General features: G+C 39.4%; 1 protein-coding gene across 3 annotated transcripts in view; it reads right to left on the bottom strand.

The window, feature by feature from the left end:
• ZNRF3 (zinc and ring finger 3) overlaps positions 1 to 17132 on the bottom strand; it is a 112351-nt gene that overhangs the window by 23866 nt on the left and 71353 nt on the right. For all 3 annotated transcript variants that reach the window (XM_084297300.1, XM_084297301.1, XM_084297299.1), the window contains one exon: positions 16402 to 16527. In XM_084297300.1, coding sequence (XP_084153426.1) covers positions 16402 to 16527 — 126 coding nt within the window. The remainder of the gene's footprint in view (positions 1 to 16401; positions 16528 to 17132) is intronic.

Raw genomic sequence — 17132 nt, 5'->3', positions numbered from 1 at the left:
TAAATTACAGATGAGAGAGACTGACTGAGTCTTGGAACCATAGGTGGGGAAATCGAAGTTCATTAATCACCATTAGCTCTGCCATTTACATCAACATAGTAATGAATTACACATTTATTAAGACAGTAACTCAAAACCCTTAGTTGAAAATGGTTATCAGCAGAGCCAGATTACTATCTGTAAGTAAAAATACATATATATATATATTTTAATTTACATTCTAGATAAAACTGACAAGCTGAAGGGAGGAACGGATGCTTTAGAAGTATTTGTTGCCTATGTAAAAACAGATATGTCTAGCTGGTCTAGCACTATGTCCTCACAAATACTCTTATATTAAGAATTACGTATCTGTCTTCCTGGATTAGCCTCTACAGATCATTCATCCAACTCTAGAAATTATTTTCCTGGATGTTAGTGTACTGTAAATAAAAATTATTAATTATATCTATGGTACATGGTACATGAGGGAGTTGATTTATTCTCCAGGTTAAAAAAATGTTGAAGACTGGGAGGGAGGGATTGGCCAATGATTTAGATGGTAACTACAGTACAGATGCCAGTGATCTGCTTTTAACAAACTATCTAACTCTATTCCATCAGGTGCCACCATATACTATTAGCTGGTCCTCCAAAATAAGCAAGACTGGAAGCAGAAGAGTAAAGATACAGCATGTAGAAGACAGTCATGGATCCCAAAAGCAAACCACTGCTTTCAGTCAGAACTCAGGGAAACAGCACAGCTGTAACAACTGCCACCTTTTTCTTTCTGTTTTAAAATACATCTCATGCTTTTTTTTTGCTTTTTTTTTTGCTTTTTTTTTTGGGGGGGGGGGGCGCAGAAAATATGGCAACTGGTTTGCTTCAACTCTGTGCAGAGATCAGTGAATAGAATAGTCAAAAAATTCATTTATATGTTCTTATTTAGTTGAAAACAGAGCCAGCCTGACCAAACTTGCACTCCACAGATGATAACAAATTGGGTGGAGTTGTTGACTCCATTGAGGGGGGTGAGGCCTTGCAGGGAGATCTGGACAAATTAGAGAGCTTGGCAATCACAAAGAGTATGAAGTTTAACAAGAAGAAGTGTTGGATTCTGCACCTGGGAAGGGGCAACCCTGGTTATATGTCCAGACTGGGGGAAGAGATGCTGGAGAACAGCTCTGCAGAAAGCGATCTGGGGGTTTTGATTGACAACAAGCTGAAACATGAGCCAGCAGTGTGCCTTGGCAGCCAGGAGGGCCAACCGTATCCTGGGGTATATCAAGCACGGCATTGCTAGACCAGTCAAGGGAAGTGACTGTCCTGTTCTACTCTATGCTGGTGAGGCCTCACCTTGAGTACTATGTGCAGTTCTAGGCACCACAGTATAAGATATAAAGCTGTCAGAGAGTGTCCAAAGGAGGGCAACAAAGATGGTGAAGGTCTAGAGGGGAAGACATATGAGGAGCAGTGGAAGTCACTTGGATTGTTCAGCCTGGAGAAGAGGAGACTGAGGGGAAGGTGCTGATCTCTTCTCACTGGTGATCAGAGATAGGACCCAAGGGAATGGCATGAAGCTGTTACAAAGGCAGTTTAGGCTGGATATCAGGAGGATATCACCAAGAGGGTGCTTGGGCACTGGAACAGGCTCCCCAGGAAGTGGTCACAGCACTGAGCCTGCCAGAGTTCAAGAAGCATTTGGACAACATGGTATGATTTTTTGTGTAGTCCTTTGGGGACACAGGAGTAGGACTTGAAAATCCTTGTGGGTCCTTTCTAACTTGGATGTTTTATGATTCTAGCATTCCTTCTGTCAGCTTTTGAGGTTTTTCCCCCTTGGTTTCTCTATGAACTAAAAATTACTGAACTTGAGGCATATCTTCTGTTTAACCCAGCCTATCAGACCCAATATTCCATGTCAGAACTATCCACATCATGGAGTTAGTAGTCATTAATCTGCCAGAAGAATGGCATTATGCAAATTGCATAAGGTCAAATCTTTTGTAGTTAATTCCTTCATCAGTTATCTTTGGTCCTCTGAAAAAGGCAGTCAGTCTCTCACATAGCGTACTGATAACATGTAATCAACACTCACTAGCAATCAATTTGTATATGCTGTGTCTCCAAGGAATGTGATTTTTGATGAAAAGGTCCAGTGTCTTGATTTATTCCTCTGGAAAGCCACGTCAAGGATTTTAACAATATTAATTGCAAGGGAATACAACTAAAGTGAGGAGGTTTTCCTCTTCCATCTTGAAGAACTCTATTAAAAACTGAGTAGGGAGTATGAACTGCATGCCACATTCTATGGATTGTAGCTATAAGTGTGCTGAAAAAGGCTCACATAGACACAACTTTAGATTTTCAATATGACAGAAATGGCATCACTTGAAACTGGGCAATAAAATTCAAAACAGTTTTCTGATACAACTGTGAAATCTGCATGGGTCGAAGCTTTTTGCTCTAAGCCAAGTGTAATCTCCTGTCAAGAAAAACACTATACTGGCTGCTAAAAATCAACTGAAGTGGATATCACTATGTAGACGATTTTAGAAATACATCTGGAACACTATCTGCTAAAGTAAGCGTGGATATGTGTTCCTTATCTACCTTTGCCTATCTATAACATACTCAGTAGAAGCTATTTTTGGGGAAAAGAAAATGTTATTTCATTAGCAGAATAAAACTTGTTTCTAGCCTCGACTCACAATTTTACTTGCAAAAGCATGGAACATCAGCAACAGGCAAAGATATTCCAGTGTAACAGTCTGCTGCACTCTGCTCATCATTGAGAATCTTGCACAAGCCCCACAGCATTATGTCAAATATACTTTTTCATCACAGCAAACTCACAAACCTCTTTTTCATCTCAGAATTACAGAACACTGACTAACAATTTCTGAACAGTACAGGCATCTCTTGTACCTCCCCTACACTGCTATCAGGTTCAGACAATCACCAAAAATACCTTGCCCCTTGAGCCATCACTGTAGCTAGAAAGTCAGGCCACTGGCCAGTTCTGCAGGGCACAGGAGGAAGGAGAAAAAGAGGAAAATCTACCTTACTAACAGCAAAAGTTACAAATTAACCAACCAATGCCTCAGCCCTGTTAATGTACAATTCCAAACTAATTCCAGAAACACTGAGTTAAGCAAAGCATAAGCAGGATGTCATTTCAAACCTTTTTTGAGATAAAGAAAAAGGAGCTTTCATATTCCTGCCTCAAAGCAAAAGCACACAGTATCACAACAAGAAAGTGAAATCCCAAAGCATCACACTAACATAAAACCTCTTCCTGACTGGAATCCTCAACTCAGCTCCTCTGCCACTCAGATATATTTTATACATGTGTCCTATAGATACAGCATTATATGGCACTATGACAATTGCTTTAGCAATGAAACAGCATAGAAATAGAAAGTGGTATTTTTAAATTTAAAAGTATAATCACCATTAAAAAAATAATACACCGTACTTCTGATTTAAGAAAAAAATCACCTTGTGGTATGTAATCACATCAACAATATATACCAATGTGATCCATACCACTTAGTACTGAGAGGCTCTCAGATAGTGAAAACAGGAGGAAAAAATGCAAGTATCTCTTCTTGGAAGGAAGAAACATCATGAAAGTCCACAGTCTTGACCAAGTAAAAAGAATATGAAAAAGACATTCAATTAATCCTGAACACAGCCAAGCCTGATGGTTCCTTTTTTTTTTTTTGGTGATACATTTCAGTCAAAGGACCCCATTCCCAAAAGCCTGCTTTCTGCTATCACAGACCATTCTGTGGGCCAACAGTCTTGTTGCTACAATAGGTCACAGTCACAGAGAGAAGGGTGAGCACTGGAAAAGAGCATAGGAGGTGACTATGGTCTTGAACTATGTAACAGCACATTCAGACATTCAGCAAGAAATGGGCACTCATGACAATTGCTGGTAGAAATCCTGCTACGTTTTATGAACAAGGGCTCTTCAAGCTTTTTCAGGGCATGAGAATTCCTACACACAGGAAGGACATGAGAATTCCTACACACAGTTGCCTCCAAAATGTAATAGTCACAAGCTGAGTGTATTTTCAAAATTGTGTAGCCAACACAAATAATACTGCAGCCAATCCAGATAATTCTTAACTTTATCTTTGCATTGAAGCTGTACAGCAAGTAGATGAACTAGAAAGAGCAAACTAGAAGATAATTCAGTAGAGCGTACACAACAGCACGGAGGAGTTGTAAAGTTAGGACAACTGATTAACCTAGACCACTACGAGAAACCATCCCTATAATAACCAAACTGCATGTACAGTTAGAATGTTAGAAGTTATTTCTATCACAAATAAACAAGGCAAACAAAGAAAAAAAATCTCTCCTTGGTGGTTTAAAAAGAATAGGAAAGGATAGGAAAGAAGAGGGAGAGGGAGAAGGAGAGGGAGAGGGAGAGGGAGAGGGAGAGGGAGAGGGAGAGGGAGAGGGAAAGGAGAAGTCAGTTGGAAGGGATCTGCAAAGGTCATCTAATCCAACTGTCTGACCTCTTCAAGGCTAACCAAAAGTTAAAGCATATTAATGAGGGCATTATCCAAATGCCTTTTGAACACTGACAGGCTTGGGGCATCTACCATCTCTCTAGGAAGCATGTTTCAGTGTTGGACCACCCTCACAATGAAGAAATTTTGCCTTATATCTAGTTTGAAGTCCTAGCACAGCTTTACGCCATTCCCACGTGTTACCTCAGCTGTTTCCCAAACCTGCCTTAATATGCCTTGCATGTACACAGATTTCTAATTCACTTAAAGGTAACATTCTGGGGCTGAGTTATGGTCCTTCAAAAATGCAGCACAGAATACAAGATCAGAGTCTTTGCACACCTAGTGTGCTTACATGCAGATGTAAGCAGTCAGAACTCAAGCATAAAACAAATGCGTCTCCTGATCTAGTCACATTAAAGAGAAACGGAGTCCCCAGAGATAAGCTAATGTCAAAAGAACTATGCCCTAAATCCCTTGCTACCTTACAGGTAAACTCAGTTTTTCATTTTGACATCCACATTTTTTTGATAACAACATGGGGACAAGTGCCTGGAGAGCAGCTCTGCAGGAAAGGATCTGGGGTGCCGGTCAACAACAAGCTCGACGTGAATCATCAGTGTGCCCTGGCAGCCAAGAGGGCAAACTGCACTTTGGGGTGCATTAAACACAGCATAGCCAGCCAATTCTGGTGATTCTCCCACTATGTTTAGCTTTGGTGCAACCTCAGCTTGAATATTGTGTACAGTTCAGGTCTCCACAATATAAACAAGATGTTAAGGTCCTTGAAAGCATCCAGAGGAGGGCATCAAAGCTGGTAAAAGGGCTGAAGGGCATGCTCTATGAGGAGAGGCCGAAGATGCCTGGTTGTCTAGGCTGGAGAAAAGAAGGCTGAGAGAACACCTCATTATGCTACAAATTCCTGAGCAGGGGAATGGAGAGGGAGGTGTCAGTCTTTGCTTCCTGGTGACCGATGACAAGACATGAGGGAATAGCACAGAGCTGTGCCACAGGAGGCTCAGACTGGACATTAGGAAAAAATTATTTACCGTGAGGGTGGTGGTCCAACACTGGAACAGGCTTCCTGGTGAGGTGGTTGATGCCCCATGCCTGTCAGTGTTCAAGAAGCATTTGGACAATGCCCTCAATAACGTTTTCATTGTTGGTTAGCCTTGAAGTGGTCAGGAATTTGGACCAGATCATCTCTGAAGGTCCCTTCCAAATGAACTATTCTATTCTATTAACTGCTGCCTGGGAAACATGACAGATTCTTTTATCTCATTTGCCTCTACAGCTGTGGGACTACCTTCCTGTATTGTATTTACTATCTTAATCATCTCTTTGTTCTCTCTTCCTATCCACAGATACAGAAGCATAGGTTCTAACCACATACCACATTAAATTATAAATTGGTATATATATACTACAAGAGGGAAAACAGACAATTACTTTTTGTATTTATATAGGGAGATGGCGAAGCTTTTGAAATTCTTACGATCTTCAGGAATTCCACCCAATTGCAGTCAATTCAATGGGGAAGTACAATATGCCTAAGAAACAAGCTTCACCTTATTGTGGAATGTTCTTTTCAACAAAATGACAATTTTGAGCAATGGTTCCCAACCCACAGCTTTAAGTAAATATTTAAATATTTTAGGAAAGAGATGAAACTTCAGATTCAGCTTGTGTGAAATCATACATAAAAGAGGTCTGAGGCATTTGCAGTAATCTATAAAGGTATGCCAACACAACTACATCAACCACAAATTATTTGAAAAGCTGAGCATATTGAGCCAGAACCTCCTGTGCTTCATTTTTTGCCCATTGCCTCTTGTCCCATCACTGGGCACAACTGAAAAGAGCCTAGCTCCATCCTCTTGACACCCACTCCTCAGATATTTATATATGTTAATGAGGTCTCCCTTCAATCTTCTCTTTTCCAGGCTGAACAAGCCCAATTCTTTCAGCCTGTCCTCATACAACAGGTGCTCCAGTCCTCAAATCATCAGAATAGATCAGATTAGATCAGATCAGCAAGTTCAGAGCTCTTCTCTGAACTTGCTCCAGTAGTTCTATGTCCCTCTTGTACAGGGGAGCCCACAACTGGACACAATATTCCAGGTGTGCCCTCACCAGGACTGAGTAGATGGGCAGGATCACCTCCCTCGACTTGCTGGCAATACTCTTCCAAATGCACTCAGGATACCGTTGGCCTTCTTGGCCACAAGGGCACAGTGCTGCCTCCTGGTCAGCGTGCTGTCCACTAGGACACCCAGGTCCCTCTCTGCAGAGCCGCACTCCAGCAGGTCACCACCCAGCCTGTACTGGTGCTTGGGGTTATTCCTCCCTAGGTGCAGGACCCTGCACTTGCCCTTGTTAAAGGCAAAACAAGATACAAATATGACCAAAGCCCACCACATTTGTTGAAATGAAAGCAAGCATAAACATGAAAAACTGTGAGTGATTAAGGCCAATTTCACCTATATACCTATCTTCAAATATAAGAATATGATGGGAATGAAAACTCAATGTCTTCTGCTTAGTGTCATCTGTTTTGCTTGGCCTTACCCTCAAGTACACTAATAGAAAAAACAGTGCTCTCTGCAGGGTTGTTACGTAGCTGCACATAGTCTGTACAAGTATGGTCAGACAGACCTCATGTAAGTCAAGGTGAGCTGTCAAGCAGCAGAAGTATTTTCACTTCTACATGTATTAGAGTCAAAATGCTTTAACACATTCCCCTGAAGCTTCTGTATGCTACTGTATATGTATGTAGCCCCTAGTCTTGGAATTCAGTCTTTGAAAGAACAAAGGCTTGTAAAACTCCCTTTGTATCCAGTAGAATAATACTGGTGCTTCAAGTGAGTTCTTCAAACTTGTACTTTCTTTTTTAGTTAAAAAAAAAAAAAAACAAAAAAAAAAAAACTTTAGAACATAGAACTTAGTAAAAAGATGCATGGCCCACCTTAGTACTCATTTATATCTGGCAACTTTCTGTCGGTTGGCCAATAAAGATGACATGGAGTCTTACAGATAGCGGTCCCTGGTTTAGGATTAGGTTAGTTTCAAGGTCCCAAACCGCGGTGGTCCTTCGTTGTTAGTTTGTAACTTCTTTCAAGAAAAAAAAGAAAAAAAAAAAAGGAATAAAAAAGGTAGAGGATTCTTATTACAAAGGGAAACTGGAAACTTCTCTCCACACAAGCAGCGACATGGCTGTATTGCAGAGGCCTCAGGGTAAGGATTAAAGAAAAACAAAATAGAAACCCTTCCATCTCTAATTAGGGTCTTCATTTGCCAAAGAGCCATTCCACAGCAGGAGGAATTACATTCAGCCCGTTGCTTGGATAACGTCTCCCAGCAGGTTGGCTCCTCTGAGCAAGCTACTTTGAGCCAAAAATTTCTGGTTACTTGGAGGCAAGCAGCCTGCATATTGTTTTAACTGGCTTGGCTTTTGCAGACAGTTTTGCTGAAAAACAATCTCCTATTCAGAATGCAGAGATAAAAGCTTCACTTGGTTTGAATTTGTCCCCAGTTTCTTTCTCCCTTTCTTTTTTTAAACATGGGAATTATAGGTTCTGGAGTTTGCATTATTTCTCTCGTAGACATCACTGTTTTTCCCCCTCTAGCCACTTGATTTTTTGCCAGTGAAGGCTGCTGTCTGGAGTCCAGCCATTCATCAGCCCCTACCTCATCATTAACACTGTGGTGCTGGCGGTCACAGCCCACTGCTGGCGACAGGAAATCCTAACTTGCAAGAGGTTAACCACAGCCCATAAACAGCCAGGCTGGCTCATTAGTCCCTTACAGTCAGCTGAAGGGTCCAGACCCTCTGGGAGTTTCAACACTGTTCATGGACTCAAGAGTCTATGCATTCTGTACCCTTAGCAAAATAGCTTGATTTCCTCCTTCCTGAAAAGCTTGCTACTTGGATCCTGTTGGCTAGCTAAGGTCCATCTTTTTTTTTTTTTTTTTTTCCTATCCAAAGCTGACCAAGTCACTTGAGTATTTTGAAAAAATAAATGTCTGTGATATATTCTCTGGGCGTAACAATTGAACAAAACAGTGATAGGTCCACAACTGAGACACTAAGGCATAGGTTTAGCCAGAGTTGCATATCCATAGCGAGTGCAGCTAAGGCAAGAGCTATACAAAGGGCTACAAAGATGGTGAAGGGCCTAGAGGGGAAGACGTACAAGGAACGGCTGAGGTCACTTGGCCTGTTCAGCCTGGAGAAGAGGAGGCTGAGAGGAGACCTCATTGCAGTCTACAGCTTCCTCACAAGGGGGAACAGAGGGACAGGAGCCAATGACCAGCAGATGACTCTCTGGTGACCAGTGATATGACATGAGGGAATGGAGTCAAGCTGCAACAGGGGAGGTTCAGGTTGCATATCAGGAAAAGTTTCTTCACTAAGAGGGTTGTCGTGCACTGAAACAGGCTCCCAAGGGATGTAGTCATGGCACCAAGCCTGTTGGAGTTTAAGAAGCGTTTGGACTGTGCTCTTAGTCATATGGTCTGAATTTCTGGGTAGACCTGTGTGGAGCCAGGAGTTGGACTCAATGATCCTTGTGGGTCCCTTCCAACTCGGGATATTCTCTGATTCTATGAAATGTTGATAATGTATGCCTAATCTGTCTAGAGAATTCATACCACAAATATGTCCAGCTCTAATCTTCAAGAAATAACCTGCTAGACTTGCAAATGGTTTTGTCAGTGAAACGTCTCCCTACATTTGGTCAAACGTCTCCCTACATGGACCAAAAAGCCCAGTTCATACTCAAAATATTTGCTACTTGACCCATTTGGAGTTGATGCATTGAACTTAGTACAAACATTAAATTGTCATATTATCCAAACAGGAACCTCTATACAATAGCCACCTGGCAATCATGAAGACATGTATAAAGCAGAGAAAGTTTCTGGCAAATTATTTCAGAGGAGTAGGATGTGAAGCACTTTTTTTTTTTTTTACACCACCCTTTTCTCCTTCCTCCCCTTCAATCTTGTGAAAATCATTGCAAAACATTCCCACTTTAAGTATGCAATTTCTCTGGGATCCATTATTTTCTACCACTGCTGATTTTATCTGCACATCTATTACTCTGTATATCAGAATCCCTCTGATGCAGCTCTGGTTACATTCCCTAGTTCTCCAATTTCTTTCAAAGCCTTCTGTCTTAGTGCACTGAAATTAGGCACGTCACTCATCTGTGAAGTCCTAAATATTTCCAGTCCCTGCCTCCATATCTGCTCCCTATTTTCTTCCCTTTCTGATCTTTTTATCTGATTCTGCTGGCCAGCCTTCTTTTGTGCTTGTCTCTACTCCAACAGGGCCACACTTACTCGTCCATTCAGTTTTACACTTCAAACTTTATTTCTGTAGTTCTTCTAACATGTATGCAATGGTGCATTTTTCCTGTTATTCCATTGGTAGTTTCTGCATGGAAATTAGCGCAGAAGGTCTCTCACAATGTTTTAGAGGTTCACAAAGTATGTAGAATCCACAGACTAAAAGAGACTTAAAATATTTACGTGTTATTATTATTTCTTTGTTGGGTATATCTTTAAAAAAATTACCTTAATCTTTACTCAGACTGAACTTCTGTTAATTTCCCTGGGATCACTGACTGAGCAAAGACTCCAGTAACACGTGTTGTGCAACAACAGCTGCTTCTTTAGCTTAAGAGAAAAGCAGCTGTGTTCCACAGTTGGTTGGAAAGGAGTGAAGTTGGGGTTGGGGACTGCTGAGGACTCAATTCTAAAAGCAGAGATATATTTAAAGTAATCAATCCAACAATAGCAAATCTAAGGAGTGCCCAGAAGGGGAAACATCAGAGACTGCCTTTCTTCATCAATAGCTGTTGCTTTTCATAACAATGCACACTGAACACAAAAAGGAAGTTAGTAAAACAACATAGTAACAGATTGCTTGCACTAGTTGCTGATGGAAACACCCACCGCCCCAGTATTAAAAAGCGACAGATCTACTTCTTTGTAACTTCATGACCTGATCCAGCCCGTCTTTGCCCATTCCTTTGAGTGCTCCCCTCTTTGGATTTGATCCATCAATTCTTTTCCTTCACATCTTTCACTGTATTATCTATACACAAAAGAAACCTTTCCTCTGTCTCCAAAATTTAATTGGCTTGCTTGTCAGTTCTCCTACCTTTTCTCAACCTTTCCCTTCTTTCTCAAAAGCACTAAAGAAATTAAGGTGAAAATTAATCATGCAGTGAGAGGGATAAAGAGAAGGAACACAGAAAGATACATATGAACACAAGATTTCAGCTATAATGACGAGACTGCTGCCTCATGCTGTATCCCTGTGCTTGCCTCCAAACATTTCTCCACGTTCTCTGCTGCCAAAGACTCACACATGCAACCTTTCTTCCTTTTTCTTTCCCATTCAAATTCCTTTTTTAGTTTGTTAAAACAGCCTTGGTGTTTAGAATGTGGTCTGTTGGGACTGAAGAAAAAGCAAGGAGATAGGAAGCAGAAATGCACTAAGCTTTTGGCAAACATATTTTGCTTTATATGATTTTTTTCTTGTTCAAGAATACACATTTGTCCCTATCAGGAAGATTATGAGGACTATATCTGTCTCTGTCATTATGAAAGTTCCAGTTCTTCTTGAATAACTGTATTTCCTCTCTTCTGATCTTGTCTATGCAATTTTCTTAAAATTCCAGAGATCATTATGTCTATATGCTGCTGAGATCTGGTTACACTGCTTGTGCTGGGGAAATGAGAAACAAGAATCTCAAAAGATAAATGACACCAAAAATATTTGCACAAATAGAAGTATAACTTCAAATGATTATTGAACATGTTTTGTAGTTCTTTAAAATGTATGTTAAATTTTCAGGCGTCCTGGACATTATAAATGGCAATGAAGTGGGGAACAACAAGAAACAATCAGTTAGGCTTTGCAGAACTATGTTCTTCTTCAGTGCTTTAGAAAAATGATCATTCTCTCTCATAATTCTTGAGAACAAATACAGTAAAAAAAATACATGCATAGCAGGAATTAAAATTATATGTACTATCTCCTTTCACAGTTAACTCTAATTCTAGCCACTGCTAAGACAACGGACCATGAAAAATGAAAAATTACAATGAAAAGTTAATGGAGAACATTTTGAAGCTCAGTGTCTTTAACACAAGCCAAGATCCTATTTTTCCCTTCAAAACACACACTCTTTCTGCATCCAAAAACACTGGAATTGATAAACAATGTAGTTTGTCTTTTGATCAGAATTTTGGCATGTGCAATGTATTTCTACCAACAAGTCCACAGCCAAAAGAGTCTAATATTATTCCAAAAGCTTCTGCTGTTTAATAACAATTCCTCCATAACACAGAGTATTTGGGAGTTCAAAATAACAAATATTAAGTTTCTACTGCTGAACATCTTTTCTTTATCTGTAATTGACATGCATTTAGGTTAGCACTACCATTAGAAAATGCATTTCCTCTAGCCTTCTCCTTTTACTTGTTCCTACTTCCACTGACTCTACACTGCCAACACAAACCTTCACGTAGCCACACAATGAAACAAACAAACAAACAAAAACTTACAAGTCATCCATTCTATTAGCTACTTTTCACCAAGACCAATTAAATTTTACCTTATGTTTTGAGACTGCTGCCTCCAAATGAATTTTAAGTGTTTTTTAGACAGTGTTTACAAAGAAGAAACAAACACAGGTTGATAAACAGAAAGCAGCAAACGTCCCCAAATTGTTGAATAGATACTACAATGTAAATTACTTCAGTGGATGTAAGAAGTTTTCCTGAAGTGACAGTATCTTCTACTGCATGTGCACATTAAAGGGTGCCATGACATTACTGCAGTTGTCACTACTAGTTAGAAATACCCGAACAAGCTAAGTTTTGTAAACATTCATCGCTGGCTACGAATATGCCTCTCATCACTTTTAGATCTTAATCTACTACATAGCTCAGACTAAATAAGTTTATCATGAAAGAGTGTTTGCCTGTGTTCAATACGCATTTCCACAACTGAACTGAATCCATTTCGACAAGAAATTATCTGAACTTGATATAACTAACAAAGTTTGATATACATATCAAATTATTAATGATATACAGAAAAAAAAGCTATGTTTATGTAGTCACTGCAATTCTAATCTGCATACATAACTGTATGCTTGATTAGGCTATGAATATCAAGATATAAAATTGATTTAATTTCACTTGCCTTTGTTAATTTCAGTAACTCCAAATGAAAAGGACCAGAAATACTTTTTTTTTTTTTTTTTAAGTAAAGATGCCACCAATTCTTTACAAATGAGCAAGATATAATTCAAAGTTATTTTCAACAGATAAATTCAGTCCTGGTAAGAAGGAATTTAAAATAGTTTAATTTTCTTGTAAAAAGAATTGAACCCCTTTTTTTTTTGCAATAAGTTTGTAGGAAATCAGACAAACAAACAGAGAAAGTACTAACTTGCCACACAGAACTATATATGTGTTACTATATGTGTTTAGAGCACAACCTACATATCTGAGATCTGTATTTCCTTACCTGAAAAGGGCCTCTCACTCAACTAGAATTCACTCAAATCATTGCTCACACACATTAGAATAACAAGGTGGTAATCAAATTGCATTTTTCAGACTTTATTTTCTATGACTAACCATTACTGCTGTGAAAGAGTCTTTTTTACAGAAACACACATCTTAAGAGGCATTTTGAAAGGAGTAAGTTCAGAGGAAGTTCAGACTGGTTATCAGGAAAAGGTTCTTCACCAAGAGGGTGGTCAAGCGCTGGAACAGGCCCCCCAGGGAACTCGTCATGGCACTGAGCCTGCTAGAGTTCAAGAAGCAGTTGGACAATGTTCTCAAACACATGGCTTGATTTTTTGGGTGGTCCTTTGGGGACCCAAAAGTTGGACTCTACATGTATGGTCATTGTGGGTCCCTTCCAACTTGGATATCCCATGATTCTGTGATTCCAAGTAAGGAGATGCACCAACCAATTACTTGCTCATCCAGGTATGTTAATTTAATCAGCATATATTACCCTATAGGGCATTCATGATTCCCGTAAAAACATGACTTATAAGTGCATTGCAGTGTCTTCCCCTCTCTCACCCCCAACAAACTTCCACCAAAAACCTCACTAAGTAACTTCACTGTTAAGACAGGAAACTAAACAGGCCTCCACTCAACAAGAAAAGCACCCATGCTCCCACAGTTAGTGCAGGTGTCTGAGCTCACGATAGGGTTTACAATATTCTTGGATAAAAGTATTGCACAAGTTAAATATAAGCCAGAGAATTAGCTTAAGTTCATTCACAAAGTGAGAATAAAACTTCCCATAAGGCTTTCTTGTCTTGATTCCTTGAGTTTTAGATCACGCTTTATTCACCTACTAACTACCAACTAAACTGTCCTGTCATTTCACATTTGAATACCTTACAAGAATTTTTAAATTTAAACTAACTGTTACACAAAAGGTTAAGAATCACGATTAGACGGTTTAAGGCAGACTCAAGTTATGATGATTTCAGCCCCATCTTCAGTAATATAATCATGATGATGATGTGGCAAAACAAGCAATTCTTCTAGTTAGTATTTGTGTATGTGTTTTTGTAAACAAACTCTTAAAACAGAGATAAGAAGTGAATGGATACTGGAAGAACTGTTAGGAATTTCCTTATATTACAGATTTCTTTGATCTGAAGAAAACAGGAAGCTGTAGTAGCAGGAACATCCTTTCTTTGTTAGGTTCTACTCAGATGCACGTCCTTAATTACATATATCCTATGAATATAGAGGAGTCTCTTCAGTAGTCCCTGGAAGAGAAACAAGAAAAAAAGCCCCTCCCTGCGGACTTCCAAGCTTGCAGAAGAGGGAAGAAATGCTACTTTTAAGCAAGTCTTCAGTATTTTCTCAGTTTCTATTCTGTACTGAAACAAGTAAGTGATGGTATTGCTAGGGTGTATTACACCATCTTGACAGAAATTATTACTTCAGAAATAACTGGGAGGGGGAGGCAGGGTGGCTGCACTTCACTATAAGCAGGACACACAGATGTAGTGTGACCACAGCACAGTGGATGCAAACATGCAGCAGGTAACTGTTGCAACACTGCTTTTCCCTTCCTCCGGAGTAAAGTTGCTCTGCTGGAGCATGTGTGCTGGCAGGCAAAGGAAAAGGGGTTTCATTGTGCTGTCTGCAGAGAAGGCAGGAATTCTAGGAGGGGAAAGGTTCCCTTTGAAGCACATGGCACGAAGCACTTCCCAGCGACCATGGCAACAGGCTCAGTGGGTTCCCAGCCTGAGAACCAAGTTACTGCGGCCATGCCTCAAAAAACAAAAAAAGTCTGAAAGAAGGAAAGAGAGGGGGGAGGAGGGGTCGGTGTGGGGGAGTGCGAAGCTGAAGCAGAATTAGCCTGGCAGAAACTGAGCGGCTCCCTGGTAGGCAAATCCAGCCAATAATGCTTGTTGGGTTCACGGGGTTTCCTTTTCATTTCCAAAGCTTTCTTCTTCCTCTGTCACTCCCCTTCTAGCCCTATTCAGGAGCTCATGAGATCAGTAAAACCCAGGCCTTTGCTTCGCAGGCATGCAGCATTGCCTCAAACAGGGCTGCACTGTGATCAAAGGCAATGTTAAATCACGGCTGCCACACACACCCTTTCCCAATCAGAGTACAGTTTTCATGGGCACTCTAACAGAAGATTTAAAAAAAAACAAAACAAAACAAAAAAACTTGTGATTTTATTACACCATATGAATTTGACAAAGAATGATGAGAAATTCAAAAATCTATATGGAAATGGACACATTAAACTCTGTACATCTACAGATCCTATTTAGCAGATGGATAAACACATGAAGTAAAGCTACTAAGAAATACAGGCTAGGGTTTTACTAACAACATCCATAACAACTGAAAACAACAGTAAGAAAAAAGAATATATCTTTGTGCCAGACTTATGTGTCATGGAATTTAGCACTACAGACATCTTTTTAGTATTCTCTACCTACTACTTTGCAAAATTCCTAACTTTCCACAGTATCTTAAAAACATCTGTTTTCCTTCTTCTGCTATTATACAAAACCTCAACATTTACGCTTTCACATATGCATGCATTCTGTCATAGAAACACAAGCAGTAACCTTTTTGTTTCTACCACCATATTGCTCAATGCAAAAGTTCACCAGTATTAGTGATACGACTTTAAATCAACTCCCTTGAAGAAGCACAAGGAAGATTCCAGCAAGAAGAAAATTTGTATTTCTTTGACCAAGACAGTAAGATTCACTTTTATTAGCAATGTCTATCCTGAATTTACAGCAAAGAAGTCTCCTGTAGAGGACTCCTCTTCCCAGAACAGAAAAAAGAAGAAAAAAAGAAAAAAAGAGAAAAAAGAAAAGAGAAAAGAGAAGAAAAAAGAAAAAAGAAAAAAAAAAAGAAAAAAAGAAAGAAAAAAGAAAATGAAAAAAGAAAATATCATCTGAGAAAATTGTGCCTGAGAAAGAACAGTTAAATGCTTTCAGTTTAACTGCTTTTGTTAACTAGATTTCTTCGATCAAGTTAGCATCATATTGACAGTTCACCCTATTTCTACTCAACTACTGCATCTGCTAAACATCCACTTTTGCAGAAGTCTTTGTTAGGTTCCTGTAGAGCTCAAAAAGGGAAACATATACACTCAGTTTACCATCACTATGTTTATCAACTGAGTCATGACATTATCCTTTACTGAAGCACCCAGTGTGAAATCAGGCAAAATGGGAATATTTTGTGGAGTACAAGTTTTTTTCTCAATTTATTTATTGATTTTTCTCAGAAAGAAACTAACTCTTCCACAAAACGGTTGCATGCAGCAGTTACCCCAAACTATTCAAACCATATGTCCCCTTACCTTTCCTAAGACAGTGAGGCATGGCTTAGGTTCTAGCTCTGGCTGTTCCAGCTTCACCACTCCTACCCAGCCGTATTCATACAAATCTTCCTCATCGTTGCTATTACACAGTCCAAGTGGATGCATCTGAAACAGAATCAATAAGAAACCTTTATAAAATCAGTGTAATTCAAAGAACATATACAGATTGCATTTGAATACCTTAATTCACAATAAATACACTAGAAAGACTGTAACGTAAGGATGCATATATGAAGAATGTTTCTGAAGCATGCTATCAGTTCAAAAGCTTAGAATGTTATGTGAGGTCACTGTCATCTTGCTTAGGAAAAATAATTTAAAGATTTAAGATTAAACGTCATTATAAATGATCATCTAAGATACAGAGTATCTTAGATATATAAAGCTCCACTTAGTTCTTTCCTTGCAAATTGACAGAAAAGATTCAAGCTCTTTTGCAGAGTCACTCATAAAAGCTTTATGTGACATAGATCCAGAACCAATGTTTGAGAAGCATTACCACTTCCTTTTTTTTCTTTTTTCTTTTTTTTTTTTTTTAATATCTGCACAGTATTAACTGTCCTTTGGAACATGGCTATCATGTTGTTCAAAGTAAGGTTTTTGTGACTATTTTGAAATAGTCACTAGTTTTTTTCTGAACCCAAACAAGAGGGAGACATCATGAAGTGAGAAACTTCAGTCTCGTTTTAGATATTTTTGTTTCCTACACC

This window comes from Netta rufina (genome assembly GCF_964035555.1).
Source record: "Netta rufina genome assembly, chromosome: 17".
Lineage (NCBI taxonomy): Eukaryota > Metazoa > Chordata > Aves > Anseriformes > Anatidae > Netta > Netta rufina.
The sequence above is the reverse complement of the archived record's forward strand: the minus strand, read 5'-3'. Positions and strand labels throughout refer to the sequence as shown.